The following is a 27944-nucleotide window of genomic DNA, read 5'->3' on the forward strand; positions in this document are numbered from 1 at the left end:
GGAATAAAGCAGAATTCGCGTTTAGCCAATGACTAAGTTACTTTCGGAGGTGAGGCCAAAACTGTGAGCGTCAACGAGTCGGAGGGTGGGGGGGGGGATGGCAAAGAGTAACAAAATTGGTAATGTAGTTTATGGACCACCCCTAATCAAGGGACTTGTTTTGACTTTTTAAACAAAACGTATCTCATGAACCTCTTAGTGCATACAGAAATGTTAGTGGCGACTGGATTAATCCTAAGCAGCCATATTTTTAAATCCATTTTCATGAAAATTTCACATTTTTCATTTCAGCAGTTCTACAACGGGCACTTTTTCCTGATTTCAATACATGAAATGATTTTTTTTTCAACGTCTACTGTCGACGAGAACCGCGCTGGCGCGAAATGCGTTGACCCACCCCCGACTGGGGATGGACAAAATCTCGCTTCCGGGGGGACATACGCCTAGTGTAAAACTTCTATAAGCTTGGAGGTACAGGGCGGTTTCAGTCACTCCCACCTGCGCCTCGGCACGCGACCACGTGGCTGTTCTTTCACTCCGGTCGCGCGACTTGTTAGTCACTCTCACGATTCCCGCCGTTTCGGACTTTATTACATTTCGCGGTCTCTAATTTGTACAAAAAACGAAAATAAAAATAAATTTTTTCACAAGTTCTCCAGTTAACAGAACTACAAGGGAATTGCAACAAATTGCAACTGAAGATAAGCATCAGAAGATGAGCATCGGAAGATGACCAGAAGATACTGAGATATAAAAAGAAGAAGATTGATCATAGTAAACAATAGAATAAACAAAAAGTAACAATTTGGGATCACGGGTTTATTTAAATAAAACTTATGGACTTGTGTTTTTTCCACTGGCGGTATGTCCTCAGATTCAGTGTTTCCCTAATGACTGTTTAAAGTGTTTCTGATGAACCCAAAGTGTCCTTTAACTCTTTAGCGTTCATGTTGTGGCACTTGAGTGTTTAAATCAAATTGATTAACAGCGGGACAAGACAATCTTTTGTGGACAGATTAGAGCTTACAATTTTGATCCGATTTGACCCTTTGTTTAATGAAAGTTAACTAAATTTCAAAGAGATTTGTGAGAGCCAATTTGAAAATAAAGTAAAATTTTTTTCCTATAAACTATCACATTTTGTGGCAACGACTTATATTTGTGTAAAACATTATAACATCAGTGAAGACACTTCTTAGAAATACTATTCAGTAGGTTACAACATATTTCTTTATATATATTAACAAATTAATCACTTAGTGCTCTTTCAAGATTAAAAAAACTGGGAGGCTGCAGTCTTTAATTTTTTTCGATTTATACGTAAAAACAATGCTTGGTTACCATTTTTTAAAAGTCAAAAGTAAATTTTGATGTTAATAAATCTAGATAATTGGTTCCTCTAATAAAACTGATCAAAATTTTTTCGGAAATAAGTAATATATATTGAGTTGTTAATATTTTTTAACGGAATAAATTTTAAATTACAAAAAAAAATTGTTTGCTCGTGATACTTTATAAACGAACAATAATTGTTTATTTTATAAACATTTTTATAAACAAATTCACAACTTGACTTCTTTTCAATAAATAGATGTAGTTTATTTTACTAAATCGACTCCCAGTGACTAAGAGTCTGTCCATCGACAACATTTGTCATTTATTTAAATGCATTTTATAAAAAAATTCAGATTTTTGTCAATTTGCAACCAGCATATTTCATTTATTCAACGGAATTTACTCTAAAAAAAATTAATTTAGAAAAATCCTCTTCTTATGATACTTTATCAATAAACAATAATTTCTCATTTTATAAACCTTTTAAAAAGAAAGATATTTTGTCAGTTGAAAATATTTGTTATTTATTTAAAGGCATCTTATATACCAATTTTTAATTTACCATCCATAGTGGTTAACCTGCCATGATTATGATTCTGGATATAGCAGCCTTTCAATTTTTACTCTCTATTTGTATTTTTTACAAAATGTATTTACATAAATAACAAATCTTGTAACCTGATGAAGTCTCCGATTAAAGAAGGTACTTCTTCAGTCAATGGAAGTTGATGTCGTAAAAAAATCACATGATTTTCTCAAGTGATTAAAAATTGATTCAGTTGAAAAACGAAATCTATTGGTTGAAGATCTAAGAAAATCTGTATTTGTTACAAAATTTATTTAAATAAAGAACAAATATTATCGCCTTATAATTTATTCTGGTAAATAAAGTTCTTTCTGAATCATTGGCATTCGATTTTGTAACAGAAAACAACATATATTTATTGAAAAGTAATCAACTTGTGGTTTTACTATTCAAATTGTTTATAAAATGAAAAATTATTATTTGTTTATAAAGCATCATAAGCGAAGGTTTTTTCCAAGTTATTTCAAATCGATTCCGTTGAAAAAATTAAATCTGCCAGTTGAAAATGGACAAACATTTGTAATTATTTAGTAAATTTATTGCGACAAATTGATCAACTTTGTTCAAGGAACGACGTTTTTAAGGAATGAAATGACTAAGATATGCATTTGTTTATAAAATTATAAATTATTTTGGATTAAAAAAGGTATAATTTATACGTATATCTCGAACAAAGAATTGAATAATTACTATCGAAAAATTATAAATAATCAATAAGGTATCCAAATATTTTTAATCTTGAAGTGGCACTTACACTTATTAATTTGTTAATATAAAAATTATTTTTTAAAGTATTGTAACCTCCTAAATATTATTTCTAATGAGCTTTTTCTCTGATATAATGATGTTTTACATAAATATAAATACATAGTTGCAAAAAAATGGGATCATTAATAAAAAAAATGTCAAATTTATTGTTTAATAAAAAATCAATCAAAACAATTTTAAAATCGTCTTGCACAAATATCTTTGAAATTCAATTAACTTTCATTTTAAAAAAAATGCTTAAATCGGATCAAAACTTTAAGCTCTAGAATAATTTTTCTGGAAGAACATTTTTTTTTGTCCTACTGTGCCCCGGATCAAGGAAATTACCCAGAGCTAAAAAACGCGTAAATGATTTTTCTAAGCGTCTAAGTGTATGAAAATTTTAAGTTTCACCAATTATGTTGTTGTTTTGTTTTGTAAAGATTAACGAGACGCAGGAGCTTTGTTCTATTTTGTGTTTTTCCTGGCTAAATAATTAATTAATTAATAAGTTTAAAAAATATAAATTGTCGTAAGTTGGCTAATTATTGATGAAATTATTTGAAACTTGTTTAATAATCAGACAAAAACGGACAAATAGAAAAATGTTCTCTTATATTATTCTCTACAACATTTTTTTATTTATTCTTTGCCACTTTTAAAATATTCATAAGTTCAGACGTTTCGACAATTCTTTCACGCAGTTTCAAGCGCTGGGAGAGTTCTTTGATCCGGTACCTCAACCTTCTTTTTGAAATTTTTTTCATGTGATTTGTTATGTTGAATAGAGAAGAAAATAGTGATTAGAACGTAAAAAGTGAAGAAGAAGGCTCGGAGCCTTCCAAGGCGTCCAGGATTCGAGGATGCCACCTCATCCTCAACGTGGATGTACGCGCTCTTCGGTAAGCCGCGTAATTATTGGTCATGAAGGTCGAGGTCGTTGCTTTGTTTTATTTCATATAGTCACTTAATCAGAGAAGAAATATTGGATTGCAATTAAACTAGATTTGATAGATTTTTGTATATTTTTTTTCTTATCGCTTTTGAAGAAACCAAATCCATTGAGGGCCCGGATGATGCACTTACAATTTTCTCTGATATCTGGAAATTAAATTTTACCCCGCGTCTTTTTTTACATGGAAAAATAAATAATTTTTTACGCTTTTATTTAATGCATACCGCACTTGAAACTTACTAAAAAGTAAAAAATAATTTTTTATTATGCATGAACTCATGAATAAACTTTTTCTAAATGAATATAATACATTCAATCTAAAAATAATAACAAGCCACAATAACATAAAAGTTTGGGGCACATCTAGTAATGAATTATTGTTGTGTTCCACGCTTTTATATTACTGGCAGTTGTTATTATTTTTATACTGAATACAGTTTATTCATTTAGAAAAAGTTTTTTTCATGAGTTCATGTCTGATAATTTTTTTTTACTTTTTAATACGTTTTAAATGCGGTAAACATTAAATAAAAGCGTTTTTTTATTTTTGAAAATTTATTTTATTTTCAACATTTTAGTTCTATTTTTGAATAACTTAGACATTTTTGATAACTATTTGATGGGAATCCCCGCGAGTTGTATACTGACTATCTCTTTTATGCGGACATTCGTATACCAGCTGTACGCACTGTGTATGATAGAGGCACGCGCTAGCTATAACAGTTATTATCTCTAAAAAAGAATATTTATTTATGAAAAATGAAAAAAAAATTTTTGCAGACTAAGTGTATTGTCATGGAAGACGCGTTGATTAAAAAAATGAAGTTTCTAGCTTGTCAAGAAGTGCCTTAATTTTCGATTAGCAAATTTGATTGCCGACATGAACGAAGGCCAAGTTAAATAAAAGTTTTTAAAAAGGTCGCTTTTTTAGCTTTAAAATTGAATTAAAAACGGTATTTCAAGGAAAAATCTATTTTAATTCTTTTTTCACTGATAGAGCAGTCAGATTTAAAAAATGTTATTAATTTTTTTCTAGCGCCTAAAATGCATTGGACTTTTATGGCTTCTAGAGTTTCATTTATGGAGAGTTTGTTACAGTTTTCAGGTTAACTATAGGTTCCGGCGCTTACCCCTGAAGATATTTTCCTGTGTGAATAAAAATGTAATAAAAGTAAGTTTGCAGAATAGTAATTAATTTTTTTCAATTTTTAATGCATTTTTCGCTGCTATAATTTGTTTGTTAATTGAGAATAGTCGAATGTAAGCAATGTTTACACCTTTATTCCAGAGCTTATCGCTAAGTCACGGCGTTCCGCTAGTGAGTTTTTGCTTTTAAATCTATATTTTTCTTCGTGAATAAAAATGTAATAAAAGGAAGTTTGCAAAATATTCATCAATTGTTTTGCTAATATAATTTTGATTTAAATCTAGGATACTCTAATGTTTTTGAGTCTAAATTGGATAGTTTTTTCTTGCGAAAATATAATTGAATAAATATGTAGCGAATTTTCAGTTTATTGTCAAATGGAAAATGTACGTTCAGCAAAGTTTGAATAATTTTTCTATTCAAATAGGAAAGTATTACTCTTCTATCGACTTTCAATAAATAAATTAAACGGAATTTTCCTTTTCTCTTATCTTTCAAGCCAAAACTTTTTGTGGAAGTATTTTTTATAAAATTTCAATAGAAAATTGAAGTAAGTGGATTTTCCAGATGTGAAGTCATTATATTCAATTAAATTATGGACAAGGAAAATAGTATGCAAAACGAACAATCTTCTTTATTCACACAGAAAGATATTGTCTCGTAAGCAAAAAATCTCTAACGAAATAACGTGGTTTCAATATTGTGATATAAAAACTTTCAAAAAAATATATCATACCTTTCTATAAATTTTTTTCGCAAATATTTGTTTCCTGGTCAATATTTTCTCAATAAGAAAAACGCTAGAAGAAATAAAAGTCTAATTTGCGCTCGTTCTCAGAAAAAAATTAATAACATTTGTTTTAAGAATCATTTTTAAATTCTGATTTCTCTGTAAGTCGAAGGACACCCTGAGGTGCCATCCCTAAGAATTTTCTTTAAAAATCTAAAAACCTTACGAACTGAGCACAAGTTGAAGTGAAAAAGGTTTCCATGCGGCACTTCGTTTTTGCTAGAAAAACATTGTGCTTTTATTGCAGGCGACCCGTTTTTCGAGTTCTCTTTTAGTTTTTGAGCCTCTTAGGACGCAGTCGCATGGAGGTAGATTAGTAGATTAGTGGAACAGTTTTGTGCAATGCGGTGACTGCTAGAGCTTGTGTAGGCACCCCATTGGTAAAAACTGTTCTACTATTCTACTAATCTACCTCCAATGGGACTGCCCCCTTACAATCAGAATAGTTTTTCATATCTGAAATGTTTCAGAATAGCAATGAATGCAGCATTAGAAATATAAAATTCTTCATAGATGGTTTTTTTGGTTGGTTTCTTGGAAAATTGAAGAAGGCGTCGAAGTTCACTGAACTGTAGTGACCGTAGACTAAATATTTCCGGCTCTTTTTAAAAATAATTTTTAATTTTTAAATTTTATTTTGACAAACTGTTTTACTTGGTCATGCATGTTGAAATTAATGAATTTTTCAGCTACTAAAAAGAGTTTCGTAAAATATGGCATAACAAACTCTTCCGTCCGAGGTTGAAGCTACAATTCTTTTTATTTTTACTAATTTTGTACGTAGCTTAACTGAGACTCATTAATTGTCTACGACTAAAAAAAAACATATTTAAGTTTTAGGTTAGAATAAATCAGCTGTTTTCTCGACAAATGGTTTGCCCTCGATAATGGGTTCCGTTAACCCACTTTCCATACTGAATTAAAAAAATGAAAATCCATAAATTATAAAGAGTTTCGAGTGTTAAAGTTGTATTTTCAGTGATTTACATCTTCATTTCATAACACCTTGAAGAGGACTACTTAAAATTTTGAGCAATTTCAGAAAGAAAATTGATTGGAAAGGCTAAATATTATATTATCTTCAACGAAGACTCTAATAACATTCTAACCGTTCAAACTGTACATGAAAGTAGACATGCATTTAGTAAAAGTGCTCGCATACATACCGCAAAGAAGTACAAGTAGATTTTCTGAAATGTCATAAAAATTAAGAAATATCGTCGTCGAGAAAATAGCAATTAACTGCGTTAAGAGGCGTACAATCCGGCGCATTTTATAATACTCAATGTTCTCTTGTTAATTGCTAATCCATCAATAATTATTTAATTTTCGAATATTACATTCTTTAATCTATAATCGAGTTGAAATTTCTGTCTGAGACGTGCAGTAATAAAAATAATTTTTTTTGTGAATAAAACTTTTAGGTCTTGCCAAAGAAGAATTTTTAACACGCCTGTAATCAGTTATTGAGAAAAGGAATCCTCAGATATTAATCATCACATTTTTATTGAGGGTAATAGTAAGACATGCCTGAGATAATATATAAATTGTTTGCTGATTTATTTTAGTTACTGATATCTTATTTGATTCTGATTTATTGAGGTAAAAGTAGAAAATTACAAAATTATTTACTTACATTGTAGTTAATCCGTCTAAAAAATGCTGGGTTTCAAAAGAATCTGTATTTAAGCAGTAATGCTATTCAGAGTCAGATAATTCGAACGACTTTTTCTACTTACCGATTAAAATTTTTAATATGCTTGGTTCTATTTTTAGAATTTTTATTGATACTGTGATAATTGAACGAATTAAATAAATATATAATGTCAGCATTGAACTTTAAAATTGAAAATGAGAAAATAGTGACACTTTGACCGAGAGGAAACTAAAATGCTTTTACTGATGAACCATAAGTTACGTTTTTATTTTATTTTTTTATTTCCTTGGTTGTAATAGGTTTTTTTCGTTGTTCAATTGGCGCAGTAATAATATTACTATCTAAAAAAATAACTGGGATGAAATTATCGAAAATCGCGCCTTTATTATTATTAACTACCTGATTGGTTACATACTGCGTAAAAATTTCTTCATGTGGCTGTTTTCAATTTGGACTTTTAAATATTCTGGAGTTTTTTGAATTGAAATTTCTGAATGAAGTATTTCAATTCTAAAAATTTATTTCGAAAAGAGAACATTTAAATTGTATATGATTCTATAATAATAAATACAATTGATTTACTTGTAATTTTATTTAATAATATTTATCTTTACTATCACAAAAATAATGAAATAATAATAAATAATTTTCAATTTGAAAACATTTCAAACCAATTTTACCAAAATGTAGAATTTTCAATATTATGAATAAAAATTTTGAAGCTTTCTAAGGATTTTGAAAGGTTTAAGATCATTTTTCTCTAAGATTCCCGAGAAAAATATTATTGACTTTTTCTTTTAAAAAATTAATTTAAGAAAATATTTAGAAAGATTTCAACAAATTTAAATTAAAATGTAGGTTATTTAAGATTTCGGAAAAAAACCTTGGAAGGATTTTAAGCATTTTGAAAGGTTTTAAGAGAATAAAACAATTTTCTTCAGATTTATGGAAAAATTTTTAGTTATTTTTTATTTTACAAAATTTATGTTAAAAGGATGTTTGAAAATATTTCAAAAGATCTTTAAAATTCTAAAAAATAGAATCCAAAAGATTTTAAGTCAGACATTATATTTCTGCAGAATTGTTTAAAAACATTAGGAAAAATTCAAATCATTTGAAAAGATATTTAGAAGTTTAAAATTATTTGTAAGAAAATATTTGTTTAGGTTTGAAAGTATATCTCTTTTGTAGAAATTTCACATTTCTTTTTAATATTGCAACTGTTTGATTTAAAATTAAAATCTTTTTTATTGAGGACTCAGCTATTTTGTTAAAAATTCGCGTTTTTGGACGAATTCAACTACTTTTTTAAAATTTGAAATAAAAGTATTTTTGTATTAAGATAAAACTATGAAAAAATATGATTTTTTTGTTGCAAATTCAACTATTTTGTTTAAAATTAGCCATTTTGGATGAAGTTAATTGTTTTTTATTTAAAATGAAAACAATTTAGATTGAATTATTAACTATTAAAATTTTCGTTGATAATTTATATTTTTATGTTTTTCAATTCAATTTTTTGGTTAAAGAATAAATTTCTTGTTTATATTTGGATTTATCAAATTTCAAATTTTAAAAATCTTACTCTCTTTTAAAATGTAAAAAAAATTTATATTTAATTTTATATGATTTTGTGTACAACTTAAAGGTATGTGAAATAGGGCATTAATTACAGATTTCTTATCAAACTAAAACTTATTAGTACCTACTTAATCATTTTTTATTTTATTTTCGTAGTTTCTTGGTTTATAATTTAAAAAAAAATTCACCAATTAAATCTATGCTTTGACCAAAGTTGTTGACAACGTGGGTTAGAATTTAAGAAAGCAACATTTTTGTAATATTCCCTGCTTTTAAAATATAGTAACTAACATCTTCTAGAAAATTCGAATCGAATTCAAATACGCGCGTGGCGCGCATAATATTTTAGTAAATAAAATTAAGTATCGATTGATAATTTTGTGCCTAAAATTTGTATCGTGAATCTTACGAAAGCGGATGTTCATAAAAATCTCTTGCGCATCCTGCATGAGAATTGAGTGACCGTTTCACATAGACGATATTTTCCCTACTTTCTTGACTAATTATACGCCTTTTAGATAATTCAAGCGATAATGTCAGACAACACTAAGAATTACGTAAATTTCCATCGAAGAGTTAACGATTCTAAAAATGTTAAACAATGCTGGATGGATCTTAAAGACGCAACATTCAAATTTTGGTCTTTGATAGTCCGCATCAAAACCATACTTATAGGATGATTTCCAATATTGTCGAATCATTCATTCATAGGCCCAAATACATTTTTTAGAAAAGAGAAACAGGGATTGCAAAAGAAGTCTTGGTACGAAATGATTTTAACAAAATTTGAAAAAAAAGTAGACAAAGAACAATAATTCAGATGTTGGCAGAAACTAAGTAATATTCTCTAGATATTTGAACATTTTAAAGCCTTGCGAAATCGATCAGTTTCAAATTGTAGCTTTTACTTTCAAATTATAAATTAAAGCATTTAAACAATTTTAGAAATCTTAAATTGTATATTAGTAAATTAGTTTTTTTAATGCAGGACTTTCAAATTATGAACATGTTAAATGAAAATTTTAAGTGTACAATTTCACAATTTAATCATTTCAAATCGAACAAGTCAAAACTCGATACTTTAAGAATGGTACGATTTCAAATTAAAATTTTAAATTTATAGTTACAATTGCCAATATCAATCCTAAGAGTTTGTATTTGCAAGCACTTTACAAATTATTATATTTTTAAAACAATCAATTACTTTCGTAAATGTATCGATAATTTCACACCGAGAAAACGATGTCACATATATTGCAAATATACCGTAATTCCTGCGCTATATATCGTAATTAACGCATTATAATAACGTAAAATCGTGATATCGTACATTACAAGATTTTGCATTATAATATTATTTTACTATACTATGTATACACTGTTAAAAATTTCTGTTGGAAACTTCCACTACATGTATTGGAAGTTTATTTCCGAAACGTAAGGTAACGCTGCAACACACATTTTTGTAGTTTCCAAATTCTGGCATTGGTTTACTACCTTAAATGGCTTGGAATGTTATAATACAAGTCTAGTAGCTGGATATCTCGACGCCTGTTGAAGAGAAAAATTAGAACAACAAATGTAAATCATTTCTGAGAACATTTGTTCCTGGCAAATAAATTTCTGCCGGCGTGAAAAAACTTTGCACCAGATCGAGCACCAGGTAGTAATAATACGTATTCTACAAAAAATTAAAAAAAAATTTAAATTTTGTGAATACTGAAAACAATTCCAAATGGTCAGTCGACGACTTGGGTGCACCAGGTCGCGCCCCAGGTATCTTAGTACGCATTCTACGAGAACTTTTCCAAAATTTAGATTGTTTCAACAGCTAAAATTATTAAAAATTGTGATTCGACAATCCGGGCGCATCAGATCGAGCACCAGGTAATATAATACGTATTCTACGAGAACTTTTTTAAGAATTTAAATTTCGGCAATAATGAAAACAATTTTAAATCGTCAGTCGACGACTCGGGTGCACCAAGTCGCGCCCCAGGTATCTTAGCACGTATTCTACGAGAACTTTTTCAAAATTTAGATTGTTTCAACAGCCAAAATTACTCAAAATTGTGTGTCGACGATCCGGGTGCTCCAGGTCGAACACAAGGTAGTTTAAAACGTTATCTGCGAAAACTTAAAAAAAAATTTATTTCGTTAATAATGAAAACAATTCCAAATGGTGATTCGACGACCTGGGTGCACCAGGTCGCGCCCCAGGTAGCTCAGTACGTATTCTACGAGAACTTTCTTAAAATTTAGATTGTTTCAACAGCTAAAATTACTAAAAAATTGTGAGTCGACGATCCGGGTGCACCAGATCGAGAACCAGGTGGTATAATACGTATTCTACGAGAACTTAAAAAAAAATTAATTTGGTGAATAATGAAAATAATTATAAATGGTGAGTCGGCATCCTGGGTGAACCAGGTCGCTCCGCAGGTAGTTTAGCACGTACTCTGTGAGAACTTTTTCAAAATTTAGATTATTTCAACAGCCAAAATTACTAAAAATTAGAGTCGACCCGGGGCGCGACCTGGTGCTTCCGGGTCGTCGACTAATCATTTGAATTTGTTTTCATTATTCACAAACTTTAAATTTGTTTAAAGTTCTCGTAGAATACGTAGTGTACTACCTGGTGCTCATTCTGATGTACCCAGATCATCGACTCACAATTTTTATTAATTTTGGCTGTTGGAACAATCTAAATTCTGAAACTGTTCTCGTAGAATACGTGCTAAACTACCTGGGGTGCGACCTGGTGATCCCGGGTGGTCGACTAACCATTTGGAACTGTTTTCATTATTCGCAAAATATAAATTTTGAAAATGTTCTCGTGTAATACATATTAAACTACGTGGCGCTCGGCCTAGTGCACTTGGATCGTCGACTCACAATTTTTAGTTATTTTGGCTGTTGAAACAATATAAATTTTGAAAAAGTTCTCGTAGAATACGTGCTAAGATACCTGGGGCGCTACCTGGTGCACCCGGGTCGTCGACTAACCATTTGGAACTGTTTTCATTATTCACAAAATTAAAATTTTTTATAAGTTCTCGTAGAATACGTATTAAAATACCTGGTGCTCGACCCGGTGCACCCAGATCGCCGGCTCACAATTTTTAGTAATTTTGTCTGTTTGAACAATCTAAATTTTAAAAAAATTCTCGTCGAATACGTATTAAACTACGTGGTGCTCAACCTATTGCACCCGGATCGTCGACTCACAATTTTTGGTTATTTTGGCTGTTGAAACAATTTAAATTTTGACAAAGTTCTCGTAGAATACGTGCTCAGATACCTGGGGCGCGACCTGGTGCACCCGGGTCGTCGACTAACCATTTGGAACTGTTTTCATTATTCACAAAATTTTAATTTTTTAAAAGTTCTCGTAGAATACGCATTAAACTACCTGGCACTCGACCCGGTGCACCCAGATCATTGACTCACCATTTTAAGTAATTTTGGCTGTTGATAATTTCCTTGTGCACAATTTTCGTCTTACAATTGCTCTAATACATGTATTGGAATGCTGGACGATGACTTCACGATTTACAACACTTACAATACATGTATTGCAATTTCGTCAGTCCAATACCATGGTTGCAATTTTACCTTTCGCTTGTATTGTAGATTTCTGGTAGATGTGTGGTAAAACTCCAAACATTTTTAACAGTGTACGAGGGTTCTAGTTGTGGCCAAGTGATGTTAGTGAATTATAATATCGTACAAAGCTCCGGTACCTGCTTGTAGTTTATCATATTGCGCTTTATTTCAATAGAGAGGCTTGCGATATCATTGTGCGATATTTTTTTCTTCTTGCGGGAAAGATCAAAGAAGCAACTATCCAAAACTTTTTTTAAATTCTTCTATAAAGAATATTTCTATAAACGTCACTGTCAAATTATAAATCCAAGCATTTAAATAATTTTAGAAATCGTGAAAAATGGGAAATTAGAAAATCGATTCTTTTAAACTTTAATAATTTCAAATTATACAACAATTAAATAACAATCCTAAGTTCCAAGTTTCAAAATTACAATTTAACGTTCATAGTTTAAATTTATAATTTCTATCTTTAGACTTTTTAATTTTGTTGAGTTTACAAATTATTATATTTTTAAAACATCCAATTATTGTTCTTAATTAATTTATAATTTCATAAAAGATAAAATAAGCAACTATTGACCTTTTATTTCTTTAAGCACTCCTTTAAAAAATATTTCGAATATTTCCATAATTGAAAAAGAAAACAATGATAATTTTAGTAGAGTTGCAATAATATTGATTATAAAAATCGAAATATAAATGTATCATAAAGAAAATTGAAAACACACAATTTTCCTATATGATACTTTGGATGCAAATAATTTAAAATTTAGTTTAAAAAAATCGATTTGATTCTCAGACGAGGAAGGGTTATTACCAATTAGTGGGGATGTTGTCGGAAATCCCGAGGCCGCTAAAGACAGGAGGGCCAGCGTAAGCCCTCGGATTTATCATCAGCTTCAACACCATCAGAGTCATCGGGATCATCAAAATCGTCAGAATCAACATCAAAGAGATTTGCAAACAGATAATATTTTTACATATCAATACCCAAAAACAGAAATGGTCGCACAAGAAATGTCCCCTTGTTACTCCCAGCTTCTTCATCAATCTCATCAACCACAGGAATACATATCATTGGATGAACTTGGACCTCGACTTGATCAAGAGCACCCCAATCAAAATCATCAAGATGAACAAGATCGAAATCAGATTTCTGCTCGCACGACCTTTGCAGATGAACTTTATCAACATCAAAATTATCAACAACCGAGTTACTACAATTTTACGACTGTCCAAGAGTAAGTTATTTTGAAGGCTTTGATATTTTTGATGTTTCATAACCTATCTACGATATTCAATTTTCAGTTCCTTTCAGTTTTTGCATGAAAAGATATTGTTTTTTATTGAATCTGAGACCGATTTCGCAAGCAATCGGAAAGTCTTACCCTGATGAGTTTTAATGCGGCGAAATTGTTTGGGGCTGAAATATTTTGTTTTCCAAGGAAAAATATAAGACTCGAATTTTTTGTTTTCTACCAAAAAAAAATTTGTCATGAGCTTAGGTTCACTTGAGTACTTAAGTAAATTATAAGAAAATTAACGAACATTTTATTCAAAAACTTAGTGCAATCTGAAACTTTTTTCAAAAAGGTTACATTTGATTTTTCTCTTGATTTTTTGTAGATTTATAGTTATATGAGAGAGATATCCTGTAAAGTTTGTTCTCACTAAACTATGATTTCATATAGAAAAAGTAATTTTTTTATTACATGACCTAATTTTCTTTAAATATCATTTATTGGATTAAACATTCGTAATTTTATGTTTTAAAGACGCGAAAATTATATGGAATGAGATAATTTTACCAAAAAAAATGAAATCGCGAATGTTGAAAAATACCGAAAATATGATTAACGGTATAGAAAATTTAAAATTAATGACGATATTCAGTAACGAAAATTAAGTATTTTGAGAAAAAAAGTTAATAAAAATGTTCGAAATTTTGAAACCGGAATTTTTATAAATTTCCACTTCATGAAATTAGTCAATTATTGAAATTAGTAAATTGCCGAAATTTCTAATTACCACAATTTCAAATTTTCAAAAAAAAAAAAACGATGTACATTTAATATTTTTTACATCTGCTAGAATAATATTTTATTTTATATCGTCTCATACTACATGGCATACATTGAAATTTAAAAGACCTCCATAATCTTTTAAACTATGCACGTATACCTTCGAAATAAAATATTATTTTAACAATAAAAATACAAAATAAAATTGTTTTCGGGAATTTCAAACTACGATAATTTGGGATTATATTTTTGTTGATTTAAACATCCGGAAATTTTCATATTTCGCAATCTTTATCTTACGGTAATTATATTTTTGGTTTCAAAGTTTCATAAATTTAAGATTATTTAAGGAAAAATCAGTCACAAACTATTAATTTTCAATTTAAATTACGAAATCTTCTTATTAATTGTTTCTGAACATTCCGAAACTTGTAACAAAAAACTTTTACGTTCTAAGTGACTGAAGTTTTATGTTGTAAGAGGCAACAGAAACTTACGAAAATTGTTTTCGTAATTTAAGATAAATTTAAGAATATTTCATTAAAATTTCGCACTTTTATGAAAAATTACTTAAAATTCAGATACAAATTCAAAGTGTCATTACCAGTGGCGTAGCTAGGGGGAGGCGAAGGCGGCCGTGCCCCGGGCGCAAACGCTTGGGGCGGCAAAACTATCGTTAAATTGAATGCAGATTTGAGAACTATGGGCGGCAAATTATTTTTGGCCCCGGGCGGAAAATTTTGTAGCCACGCCACTGGTCATTACGTAAAACTATTGTAAATTTCGTGAAATTTTCTGTCACTTTTGAAACGTTAGAACTTCGTAAGTTTCAGAATAGCTCTAACTGTGTCAATTGATAGAACATGCTGTTACAGAATTTAGATTTTAAGTAAGAAAGTTGATGAAATTATGATTTTTGCCGATCTTTGTGGAAAAAGTTAAATAGGGAAATACAGAATTTAACTCAATGAAGAAGATTTTAGAGTCTTTATTTCGATTACATATTAAAGCGTAACACACAGTGATATAACTCATGCCATTGTATTCTGTTAGGTATCACCATGCGTCTATTGATAGTCATTATTAATAGCTGGCGGAAGAATACCGCTTTTATATCGTAGAATTTCGATACTTTAAAAAAAAAACAATCTTAAAGCAAACGTATAAAAAAAAATCTGTTAGCCTCGCGGGCACATTTTCATCGAACGCTGCGCGTGCAGCTCGCAAATTTTGGGGTTGTCTGTGGCACGCGACAGTTGGATCTCGCGCTCGATAATATATTTATCTCGCGTTACGCGCTCGGTCTTTGTATTTTCAGCACATTTATCCACAGGCCTATTAAAATTGAAGGTCAAAGCATCCAGAACTGTAATTTGTTGATTGCTAATTCTCTTTAGTTAAAGCTCCTTAGGCTTTAACTAACACATTCTCATCTTTTATCTCATGCTTCGTACTGGATTTTGCCCAAAATGTGAACTCTAATACAGTATGTTCAACACTTTTATATCAAATGTATATTATATTTATTTATTTTCCTCGGCCTAAGATTGCTTATGCCGATATGGCAAACTTATTTACAAATTTAATTTTTCATGATTACTTAAATATCCGCGCACATCCTATAAAAAAATGAAACATTTTATTGCAAACTGCTTCGTTTTTCAAAAAATTCAATTTTTTTATTTTCAATATCTTTTTTTACGATTAAAACAAAAACTACGCATCCTATCCAAAAATTATCGATGAAAAAATTGTAGCTCTTTTTTGGAAGAGCACTTTTTGTCTTTTCATTTTTTTCATTGAATTTTCGATTTTTCAAGAAAATTGAAAAAGTTGTTATAGAGCATTTAAAAAGCAACATTTTTCTTTTCTTTACTCTTTTTTCATATCGTGCGTTTTGAAAACCATGAACAGCCATAAAGAAGATTTTTTCATCTTGAAAAAAGTTATCTGAAAACTGTTAAAAATGGACTCCCTTTTTGAAATTTATCCAAAATTTTTATACAAATCTAATACCTTCTCTGATAAGAATGGACCAATAATAAATTGAAAACTAAAAGTAAATATAAAAAAGTTAATATATTTGAAGGATAATTTTTTACAAAAATTTCACAAAAAGAAGAGAAAATAAAATAAAAATCTCGGCGAATCTTGTTTAATTAATTTATTTTTCATTCAAAACAAGAAAGTAACTAATTTTCATTTCTGACATGAAAACTCTCACGGTATTTCCAAATTTTGAAATTAATCCATCCCATTTTACAGAGAGAGAGAGAAGAATTTAACTAATATCCTTTCTTCATACATAGCTTTTCTAATGCCAGGACAACTGACTGAATTTTCAATTAATTTTCTTCGCAGCTTGTTCCGTTTGTCCAAAAACTTAATTCTTCTATTTTTAATGTTTTTTTACGAATAAAAGAAAAAGTGCGTGCCCTATCAAAAATTGAATAATAACAAATTTTTAAATAATTTTGAAATGCACAATTTTTGTTCATTCATATTTTTTCGTATCTTGTATAGTTGGACCGCTAAATGGAATTTTTAATTCTTTTTTGTGCGATCAAAATTTAAATTTTCAAGAAAATTCAAAAATTTGTTATGTCAATCTTGTAAGGTGTATAAGAATCTACGCTTTTATCATTTAGACTTTTTATTATATCGTGCGTTGTTTAGCTTCAAATGTTCATTTTCGTTTTTTTTTAAATTTTGTAAATGCTGTAACTTTGGTAATTTGATTTTAATGGAAAGACGTTGTGAACCTAAATTGTTTGAATTTTTACACACTAGGAGTATCCGTACATATAATTATCAAATCTTGAAAAAAGACTTGAACATTTTGAAATTACACTAATTGTTTTAATTTTCATCAAAGATGGCTGACTAACAAATTTCACCTTGAATTTAGATCAGTTAGAGAATATACCAAAGGTCTATCTAATCGCTCAATTCTTTTGAAACTTCTTGTGCTAACAGACTGAAAATATACAGACACACGGAACGTCTTAAAACGTAGATATTTGAGAAAAAGCAGGTGGGCACAAATTTTACACAAGTCTAATACCTTTTATGATGAGAATGTAAAAACAATTTGTTTAGCAGACATTTTATTGAAACTTTTGTCGTTTTTCCATCAACTTAATTTGTTTATTTTCAATGTTATTTTTGACGATTTGAACCAAAAATGCGCATCCTAGCGAGAATTCGATCTAAGAAAATTCGTAGATATAATTTAGATGAAAACTTTTATTAGTTAAAATGACATTGTAGCTTTTGTCGTTTTCCTAAATTTTTTTTTTTTTGAATGTATTTTGATAACAAAAGTTTATTACAAATTTTTAGATATTTTTTTGGGAGCACAATTTTTTTAAATTTATCTTTTGTTGTATCTTGCATAGTTTTACCGCAAAATGGCATTTTTTATTATTTTTTGTGCGTTGTTTAGCTTAAAATTTTTCTTTTCGTTTTTTTTAATATGGATAATGCTATAACTCCGATAATTTAACATAAAATTATTAGGATAAATTGTTCGTCTTCTTTAATTAATACTTTAAATGTCGGTAAATACAATTTTAAAATTTGAAAGTGGCAAAAAAAAATTTCAAAATGCTCTCATCTTTTGAATTTTTATCCAAAATGGCAGGATAACGAACTTGACCTTTAGTTTAGGGCACTAAAAAACCAATCCAATCTTTCAATTCTTTTGAAAGTTAGGGTTTTAATAAAGTAAAAATCTTTAGACAAACAGATCATCCGTACGCTCATAAAGCACTGGATTTGTTGTCATCATACCGGCCTTCCTTGATGACCAGCTGATCGCACCAGTAGCCAATTTGAATAATTAGCGGGTGTATGATAATCGATCGTCGATATTTGCACCCTAATCAGCATCTGCGAAACCGATTAATTTGTCACCTCTTTGTTACTGAAGACGATTTCTAATTTCTCGGGTTTCTTCAAATAACGTAGCACTCGCTGCGCAGCCTTGCATTGTTGTTCACCAGGATGTTTTTCGGTAGTCGGCATGTCAATCAAGTTTTTTTGGCCGAATCAACTAATTACCCCATCTACTAAAATATTTGGTTTAAACAAACAACAAATTTTATTGTGTTAGTAAAATATTTTCTGATAGTGGGGAAGGTGTAATAATAGGTGTTGGTCATCTGACCTTTTCTAAGAAGCTTTTTTTTGAGCTGAATAAAATGATACACATTTGACGCCTGGAAGGTTTCAATCCGTATGGTGCTCTTTATAATAGATATATACCTTCCTTCCACAGACATTTTTTGGAATTTTTCAACTTCAAGTAGAATTCATTATCTTCCCGGAAGCCATCGGCTTCGATTGTGTGCCACTAATATACGACACTTTTTTATAAGCAAAGCCTTCATGTGCATTTTCCACGTCCCATAATTCTCTGTTTGGAAATGTGGATAGTTCCCTACTTTTACTTCACATACACCTTTCCGAGAAAAAGTCTCTCAGGTGCAGCAATAGAAAAAGGATCTTCGATTTTCAGACTTTTTCAGTCTCCGATACAATAGAGGCTATACGAATCACTTACGCTTGTTTTATGTATATAAATTCCTCTTCAGAGAGCAGCGAGCGATATCTGCTGCATCCTTTGTATGCACGATCATGTTGCGAAAAAAACTTTTTCTTTGTATTTCCGTTTTCAGCATTTTACTTTATATTACAACATTATTTTACTTTTAGCGTAGTGTTGAGCTTCTGGGCTCATAACCTGTAGGAAAAGTTAGATAGAAAAACAGTAAAAACTCTGGGAATAAATTCTGTTGCTGTTGTTTTTACAATTTAAAATCTAAATAATTTGTACTTTTGAAATTTGTTTCATTTAAAATTATTAGAAAACTTATAAATAACTACTTTTTTCTAACATTTTTCTCACAAGCATTCCTTTTTTTTGTGATTCAGCTCCTAAGTCAGACAGGGATTATGTATTTAAAGCATTATAATACATCTTAGAAATTCCTTTTTGAACTTCATTGTACAAAATTATATTTTTTCCGAGATTCAAAAATAATCAATTGGGAAATAAAAAGTTTGGTTGTTGATATAAAACGAATAAAGGAAATTAAATGGAACATAGTTGAATTTCTGTTTTAATCCAAAGAATTACAGTTTTCATTACAAAATATTGTAGCAAAAATCAAGATCCATATTTAAAATATTTGGTTTGTTGAAAGATCCCTATCTCGGCAACAAATAAAAAGCATAAGAAATTATCATAAAAAAGGTATGAGAAACATTCGGAAACTAAAAATAGGAATTCTCGGTTAATTTGGCATAAAACTGTAGAGCCCTGATCATATTTGATCAAAATATCAGGAAAAAATGAATGAGATTTCAATTAATTTGTGGCTTGTGGATTTCTGTTTTTGTATTTGGTAACAGTTTCAGTAATTTCATGATTAATATTCCTGAATTAACAATAATTATATATTGAAAGAGTAATAGATATTTAACCCTAATAATCATTAGTCCATTTTCTTTTTACCATCATAGTGTTGATAGAAATAGATTTATTTCTTATTTTTCATTATAACGTAATGATGCAGCTAATCTATCGTTTCTTAGATTCATCAATTGTAATTAATTGAAATGAAATACATGACGCAATACTCATGCTGCTTTTCGCGTAGAAGAAATTATAAAGAGCTAGTGTCAGCTTATCAAAGTCTAGGAAGAAAATTATCTCAGAAAAAAGTTAAATATGAATGGGACTTAGAGTAAAAGTATACCGCAGACGAACTAGACTCCCGAAATTTTTCACATTCCTTTTACATTTACTTTCAAATGGGTGACCCAAATTTATACCTGCAAAAAATGGACCTCATATTTTTTGGGATTTTTTTAACAACACATCGACATTGACTCCCCCAATCTCTTTGTATTGTGCCCGGAAAATACCACAAAAAATTAAAAATAGCAATTTTATGTCAAATTTATGCTTAAAACTCTATTTTTTTGGAACTTTTTCAAGATGAATAACTTTTATTTGATAAGACACAGGTTTTCAAATATCATCGAAAATATATTTTTTACGTGTCTTTATGAGAAGTGCCATTCTGTACGAGTTGAGTAGTTTGTTCAGAGCTCGTATAATTTTTATAATATATTGACAATTATTTATGTATGAATGAAAAAATATTTTTAAATAACAGTTTTGTATTATTTATTCAACGAATGTATAAATAATGTCTTTTGGACAATTTATCGCGGAAAGACCTAAAATGCGAATATTCACTGGGTACCAAAAAGTACATTCTGAATAAAGTTGCAACGTGTTATAAAGTATAAAATATTGGATAAATGGCTAACATAAGTCACGTAATGTTATTCATATCTTTAAAATGTAATAATAGCATGTAATAATGGCATGTAATAATGGCATGTAATACTTTCCCCACTTGTTCAACAAGTGGTGTCTCGTCAAATGAAATCAATAATTTTCATTTTCTCAAGAATTTCAACAAATTATTATTCAAATTACTGTTCGTCAAAAAATCTGTTACCCTGTTAACTTATCTTGTTATCACAATGAATAAAGAAGATCACATTTTCCAAAACTTTAACTGTGATTCCCGGTTCGAATTTTTATTCGCGGATAATTCCTGGAGTTTCCCAGTTTTATTATAATTCTGGCTATTTCCCGAATTTCCTTGTTAGTATAGCCTGTAAATATTTTTGGGTTCAAAAATTGAATTCTTGCAATATCGTATTATAGACTTTAGGCAGAATTTAAAAATAACTACAAATTTTAATGATAAGGCTCATAAACGGCAGTGTCTTTTATTTCCTTGTAGCAATAGAATTCATTACTGCATTCAGAGAAAAAAATTCTTGAACGAAAAAACTGTTGTCTTGGATATACATGAAGATTTAATTTCGTCGAAATAAATTTTGATTTATTTAACCAAATATATCATTGTCCCAACAAAGTTTTTTGTTTGAATCAACCAAATACTCCATCTGCTAAAAGATTTGGATAAAACAACCAAAAAATTTGATTGGGTCAGCCAAACATTTTCTTATAATATAAAAGTTGTAATGATAGGTGTCGATCATCTGGTCTTTTGTAAAAAGCTAATTTATTGAGGTAAATGAAATGTTTATAATCAAACATTTTTATTATACATATCGCTTGTTCCGATTATCAAGCTTCATCAGTAATAAAAACAATAAAAAAGCGTAAGTTAGTTTACAATCCACATAACAATTTTTTATAACCTCCATATCCTGTTCCTCAAATCGAGAGAGGAGATACACTGTAAAAAAATCTAGTTAATTTTACATCTCTGGTGGTTGTAAATAAAAGGACCCTCGTGTATCGGAGTAACTTTACGAATCTGTTGTGATATTCCAATTCGGCCGATAATTTTACATGCGAAAATGTAAAATTGATTATGTGAAAGAATAAAATAAAATAAAATTTTTCAGGGCGACAGGTTTCGAACACTCGAAAGCTCAAACTTCGTACAATTTCATGGAGATTGAAGAAACACAAGCCGGACACGTTACAACTTACCTAAAACACATAAGATACTATAGGTATTTTTTTGATGTTTAAATATTCCGTAAAGAAATATGAAATATGCGTTTTGAATAACCGCATCTTTTCCGTTCCAATAGCAGAAAATGTAAAAGGCAAAATAGGAATAGCTCGAATCCAGTCTATTTTAGTGTGAAAGCTGTCAAAAAAGATGAACATAGCTGTCAATTTCCTCGAATTAAAAATAAAAATGCTTTAAAATTGAAGGATGAAGGCATCGATAAACAACAAACACGAGAGACGCTTTCGTATTCACATATTATTTGATTAATTTTTCTAAAATTTTAATTAATTATAAATAAAATTTTTTACAGTTTCCGCCAGGGTAAAATTAAAGATCTTTGGTCAAATTAAAAATCTCGATGTAATTTTCAATCACAGGAAAGTGATTTTACCGACGCATGGTATTTTTACACGCTGCTACTGAATTTTCCCTTCTGAATGTAAAGTTCGTACGAAGGAATGTGTAATTTTCTTTTTATCTCGTGTGTAATATTACACTGCTGTTCGAGGGTCCTTTTATTTACATCGCTAGAGGATGTAATTTCACATACTTTGGTAAAATCACACAGTGAAGTGTGTGATATTTACAATGATACAATAGTTAATTTTCCGAAACTTTGTAATTTTACACAAATTTTTTTACAGTGTATGTACATATTGGAAATGAGGCTAAAAATTTCAACTATGAGTAATATGTTGTTTCTAACAAATTAGAAAAGTTAAATAGCCCAAAAAGATAGTAAAGCACCAAAAAATTGAGTCATATCTGTGGATTGGGACTTGAATTAAACATTTTAATTTGTTAAAAAAACTTGTTACTTAGCTGATATTTTTTATAATCTATCTCTTCTCTCTTGTCTTGAGGAACAGAAGCTGGAGGTTATAAAACATTGTTATGTGGATTGTAAACTACGGACAGAATTTTGTTGTTTCCATTACTGATAAAGCTTGATAATCAGAACAAACGAAACGTTTAATAAAAATGTTTTATAATAAAAATTTTACTTAGCTCAATAAAAGAGCACATTTCGACACATTTCAACATCTTATTATATTTTCTTATAATAGCCATATTCTAGATTTGAACGAACAAAAATTTTGTTTATTCAACCATATCCTTTTCTGAGCGACAATTTAAATTTAAAAGTACCAGATGGCGGTTCCGAAAGAAAAGTCAAGTCGCGGTTGGCTAGGCGTGTGAAACCTATTAACGAGTACGGGCTTCTACGTTAAGGATCAAACATTCTGCGAATAATTGGCCGGCGCATTAGTTACGTCCATATTCGTAAAGTCCTTTGTTTGAAATACAATATTTTCAGTCTGATCTACATTATTTATCTATGGCTTGGCGATTCGCTCCAGAAACGCTAAATCCATTTACAAAATGTCTCAAACCAATCCTGCTAAAATTAAGTCACGAATTCCAAAAACTATTCTAATAGAAAAATGTATGACTCATTCAATATAATGATCATTATTGGAAGCTGGGTACTATCTAATATTTTATTTACATTTGGTAGGTATTGAAATTCGTTTGCTTTAATCAATCAACCTGTTTGGTTAAATAGGTTTCACAATTTTAGAAAAAAAATTTTTTTTTTAATTTTGTGGTTGGTTCTTCCAAATAATTTAAACATTCTCTTGGATCTATCTAAATATTTTCCTGAATTAACCAAAAGTTTTACTTGGACCAACCAAAATATTTGCTTGGATCAACCAACAGCCATCTTCTAACGCACTAAATTTTAATAACCAAAAAATTTCTCTGGGTTAACCAAATATTTTGTTTTTCGTTTAATAACCATATTCTAGGGCTAATGCAACAACATTTTTTTTCGTTTAACCAAATCTTTTTCTGGAGGCACATTTTAATGCGCTGAATTATTCAAGTGAATAAAGTGATCGCAGATATCCTCATACCTGGAATAAATAAATCCGCATACATGAAAAATCCTTTAGGAAATCTGATCTTTAAATGATTTTTTCATAAATATTGATCCTACACTTGAAGCCTAAATAAGGGATAAGTGTATACCACTGATATAAATCAGCGTAGGTACACTCAGAAAAAAACCTGTTGGTCCAAAAAAACGGTTTGAATCAACGAAATACAGTGAAACTCTTCAATAGCCCTCCCTTCTATAGCCCTTCCGAGAATTGAGGCCGCGCCGCATTTAGATGTAACAGGAGCTGCGCGGGGTGCACGGGATATGCGGCTGTCACTCAGGCGAGCACTCAAGCATGAACAAACAAAAGCGGAGCGAGCTGTAAGGAATTAGTTTCCACCCATTGTCAGCCCCAAAATTGGCGCTATAGAAGAGTTTCACTGTACTACATCAATCAACTAAAACAAAAAAGCTACCTGGTCGAAAATGAACTTCTTTGTTCGAAAAATGATATTTTCGGGATGAAAATTCAACCGTTTTGTAGATACCTTGTTCTTTGGCCTTTAAAATTCAACAATTTTGTTACAATTTGACGTATTTGATTAAAAATGCTTGCTTTTTGGACGAAAATTAATGTTAAAGCTCGAAAATCCATCGGCTTGGTTGAAAAATTAATTTGTTTAAAAAATTCATCTTTTTTAGTTGAAAACTCAAGTACTTGGTTTCAAGTTGAATTAGTTTATTGAAAATTCATATTTGTTAAAGAACCACCTCTTTGATTATAAATTTAACTTTTTTTTTAAATTTAGTTTTTTTTTTGTTTTTTTTTTATATCAAATTATTTTTTTACCGCATATTGCACTATTATATTTTTGTTCAGAAAGTTATAATTCATAAGTTGAAAATTCAACTATTTTGTAGAAAATACAACTTTTTGGAATTTAAAGTGTTTCATATTGTATTCGATATGGTATTTACATCAATGTTATTAGAAAAAATGGATTCCTTCATTATGACCATATTTTTGTGAAAAATCATCCACGTTCCTATGTTTTAATAAAATTTTTACCTACGTTACTTCTCGGGGGGGGGGGGGGCTCACTTTTTTATTTAAATGTAATTTTCAAATGATTTGAACAAATTCAAAATGATATAAAAAAGGTATTTATCGATAAAAAAACTCTTGTGATGTCGCACGTAATGCTATAACGTACGGATAAGTAGAATTAAATTAATCGCTCACGTTACATCATACCATGCGGAACTACTTGCACTTCACCGATGCAGATAAGTGGTTGACCTTGCAGTGACTGACGTTTTTTTTTTAGAAACGCGCCAGAGCTGAATAAAGCTTATTGTTAGTTTCACTTAGATAGATCACATTTTTTAAACAATAAATTATATAAATAATAACTAACGTAAAATAGGAAAGCAGTCCCTATTCTTCTTATCATTTAAATGACTATTCTTGTTATAGATACTAAAAATAAATTTTTCTTTTTTAACACATTTATTACTATCATGTAAGGCTGGTTTAGTTATGTCCCGTAGCACTGCGATTAAAAACATAGAAGATTAAGAATCCCACATAAATAGTATTCGGAACACCAACGCCCTCTGAAGTAGGGAACCTTTTTATTTGGTTCTGCCGAGATGGAACCTTGTCATTTCGACACGTCGGTATACCGCCAGACTACTCTACTTCACTGGTTATGGGCCTGTGCAAATTTTTGTTTTACTAAGGTGAGCTTAGAATCATTGCATGAATTTAATCACGAACAGTGATAGCCCGCGGTTCTATCCGATTTTATTAGAAGTACTCACATTTGCCTGGAGTTTTGGCCAGTGGAGAAGAAAACTGCAGAAAACCACCTCCCAAGATCAACCATTTTTTCGACAGTTGAGTTTGAAGACAGGCATTTGACCCTATCCATCGGACGCAGACAATCCTCTTTAGCGTTAGACCCCCCAATCGACATTAGTTAAAACGCAGCGAATACACAACCTGGTCGTACTACGCAGATGGTCATCCATCCGAGTCCTATCCACGCTCGAAATGGCATGATATCTGAATCCTTCCCAAGTCGAGATTCACCGCGCAGCCAATGATGTCGGCTTTTAATACAATATAAATAGATGTAAAATTTTTTTAGTGGAATTTCTTCACAGTTCTCAAATAATAACGAATAAGATTTTGTTAAAATAAATTATATGGTTATAATTTGTTCTGAACCAAAAATTGGACTGAATTAGATATCTATGAATTTTTACCATATTTAAAATACTTAAAGGACTTTGTTTTACCATGGAAAATATTATTAAGATGGTGCCTAAAAACCGAGAAATTCGGCAAATATGCGAGAATAAAAATAAAACCAGAAACACCGGAAATGCAAATACGAGCCAGGAATAACATTTAAGGTTTTTAAAAATGTGATATTTTTCATTAGTTATGATAACAAGACAAATAGATTTAATTGATTATCCTTTTTTCAAAAAGTTGTAGTCACGAAAGTTCGCATACATTGTTTTTAGTCTGTTGATCTCTTATTAAAAATTACGAATTTTCTGTGCGACAAATCTTGTAAATAGAAAGTCCCGAATAAGTTATTTTTATTCATGATAAAATTGATTTCTAAATGTTTCTAAGCATTATTCATAAATGAGAACATTTTTACTGTAAATGATTTTTTAATAATGGGAAGTAATATTTGAAAACAGATTTTAAAATATGTGAAAAAAAATTGGAAGGTTATATACAATTTTTTTAATTTTGCCAAATTTAAAGTTTTTTTTTTAAGGGAAACTTAATTATTTCAAAAGATATTTAGAATTTGGTTTAAACATTGCTTTTATCCCCTAAACGCACACACCTTCACGATATCCCATGTCGTATATAGATTTGATTATTTATCCTTTATTATATTACACCATTAAGCCATTTCTCTTTCGGGGTAGGCGTGACTCACTCGGTAGGGGAGAGGAGTAGTGTGTGGAAGGGATAGAGATTTTTCAGATTGATCCAGAATTCTCGTGCTATTTAAGTAAATAACACGTTCGTTCCGCAACACTGCTCCGACCCAGGTTGCTGATCAATCTCTCTAGCAATCACCCTAAGCGAAGAACCTCACGAAGTCGTTATGTAAGGTTCCCCACTTGGGTCCATTAGTGACCAAGGTCTTTTGTTTCAGGCGTCATTCACTCTACTGACACTCTTTTTATTAACTATTTGCCGCCATACTTTCCTGCCCTGGCTTACTTCTCTAGCTTCTTTTATGTCCATGCATTTTTTCATGCAGGCTCTCATGCTTCTGTGACTTATTATGTCTCTTCTAACTAGGATCTCATTCACACAAACTGATTGTGTTGTCCCGTTGTGTTTGCGGTACCGTTTCATTCCGCTTCGGCTTAACCTACATAGAGGTTTAACCTATCCTAACCTAACAAAACCTGACCTAACCTAACCAATTACGTTGGCAACCCTGTTCTTGCGTACTTTCATATTTTGACATTAATAGCAGTAAATGTCTGGAGTTAACCTATTAAATATAGCACACATTTAAGACTATGAACCGTACACTTACATAGCTACACGTGTGGTTGAATTTCATTCGGCTAGGTTAGGTTAGGTCAGGTTTTATTAGGTTAGGATAGGTTAAACCTCTATGTAGGTTAAGCCGAAGCTGAATGAAACGGTACCGCAAACACAACGGGACAACACAATGAGTTTAATTGTGTTACGTGAAGTTAAGTTAGGTTAGGTTAGGTTAGGTCAGGTTTTTTTAGATTAGGATAGGTTTGACCTCTTTGCAGATTAAGTCCGAGTTAACCCATTCGATGTAGCACACATTTGCTACTGGGAAAATAGACTTCCAGAGCTTTACGTGTAGTTCAATAAATTTCTGTTAATTCAGGTTAGGTGAGGTCAGGTTCTGTTGGGTAAAGTTATGTTAAATAAGTTGATATCAGGCAAGGGTTGATCCTTTACAGTTGTCGACATGTTTTTAAAGTGAAAATTTGCATCACTGGCATTATTTTGAAATTTATTTGCCTC

At 30.4% G+C, this 27944-nt stretch overlaps 1 protein-coding gene across 4 annotated transcripts in view; it reads left to right on the forward strand.

The window, feature by feature from the left end:
* Positions 1-508: 508 nt before the first annotated feature.
* Positions 509-27944, forward strand: part of LOC117176211 (aryl hydrocarbon receptor nuclear translocator-like protein 1) — a 142262-nt gene continuing 114826 nt past the window's right edge. For 2 of the 4 annotated variants that reach the window (XM_033366338.1, XM_033366342.1), the window contains exons 1-3: positions 509-862; positions 3457-3570; positions 13207-13648. In XM_033366338.1, the coding sequence (XP_033222229.1) occupies positions 3555-3570; positions 13207-13648 (458 nt within the window). In that variant the 5' untranslated portion in view covers positions 509-862; positions 3457-3554. The remainder of the gene's footprint in view (positions 863-3456; positions 3571-13206; positions 13649-27944) is intronic. The other 2 variants (XM_033366340.1, XM_033366339.1) reach the window with 2 other exon arrangements.

This window comes from Belonocnema kinseyi, chromosome 7 (assembly GCF_010883055.1).
Source record: "Belonocnema kinseyi isolate 2016_QV_RU_SX_M_011 chromosome 7, B_treatae_v1, whole genome shotgun sequence".
NCBI classification, from domain to species: domain Eukaryota; kingdom Metazoa; phylum Arthropoda; class Insecta; order Hymenoptera; family Cynipidae; genus Belonocnema; species Belonocnema kinseyi.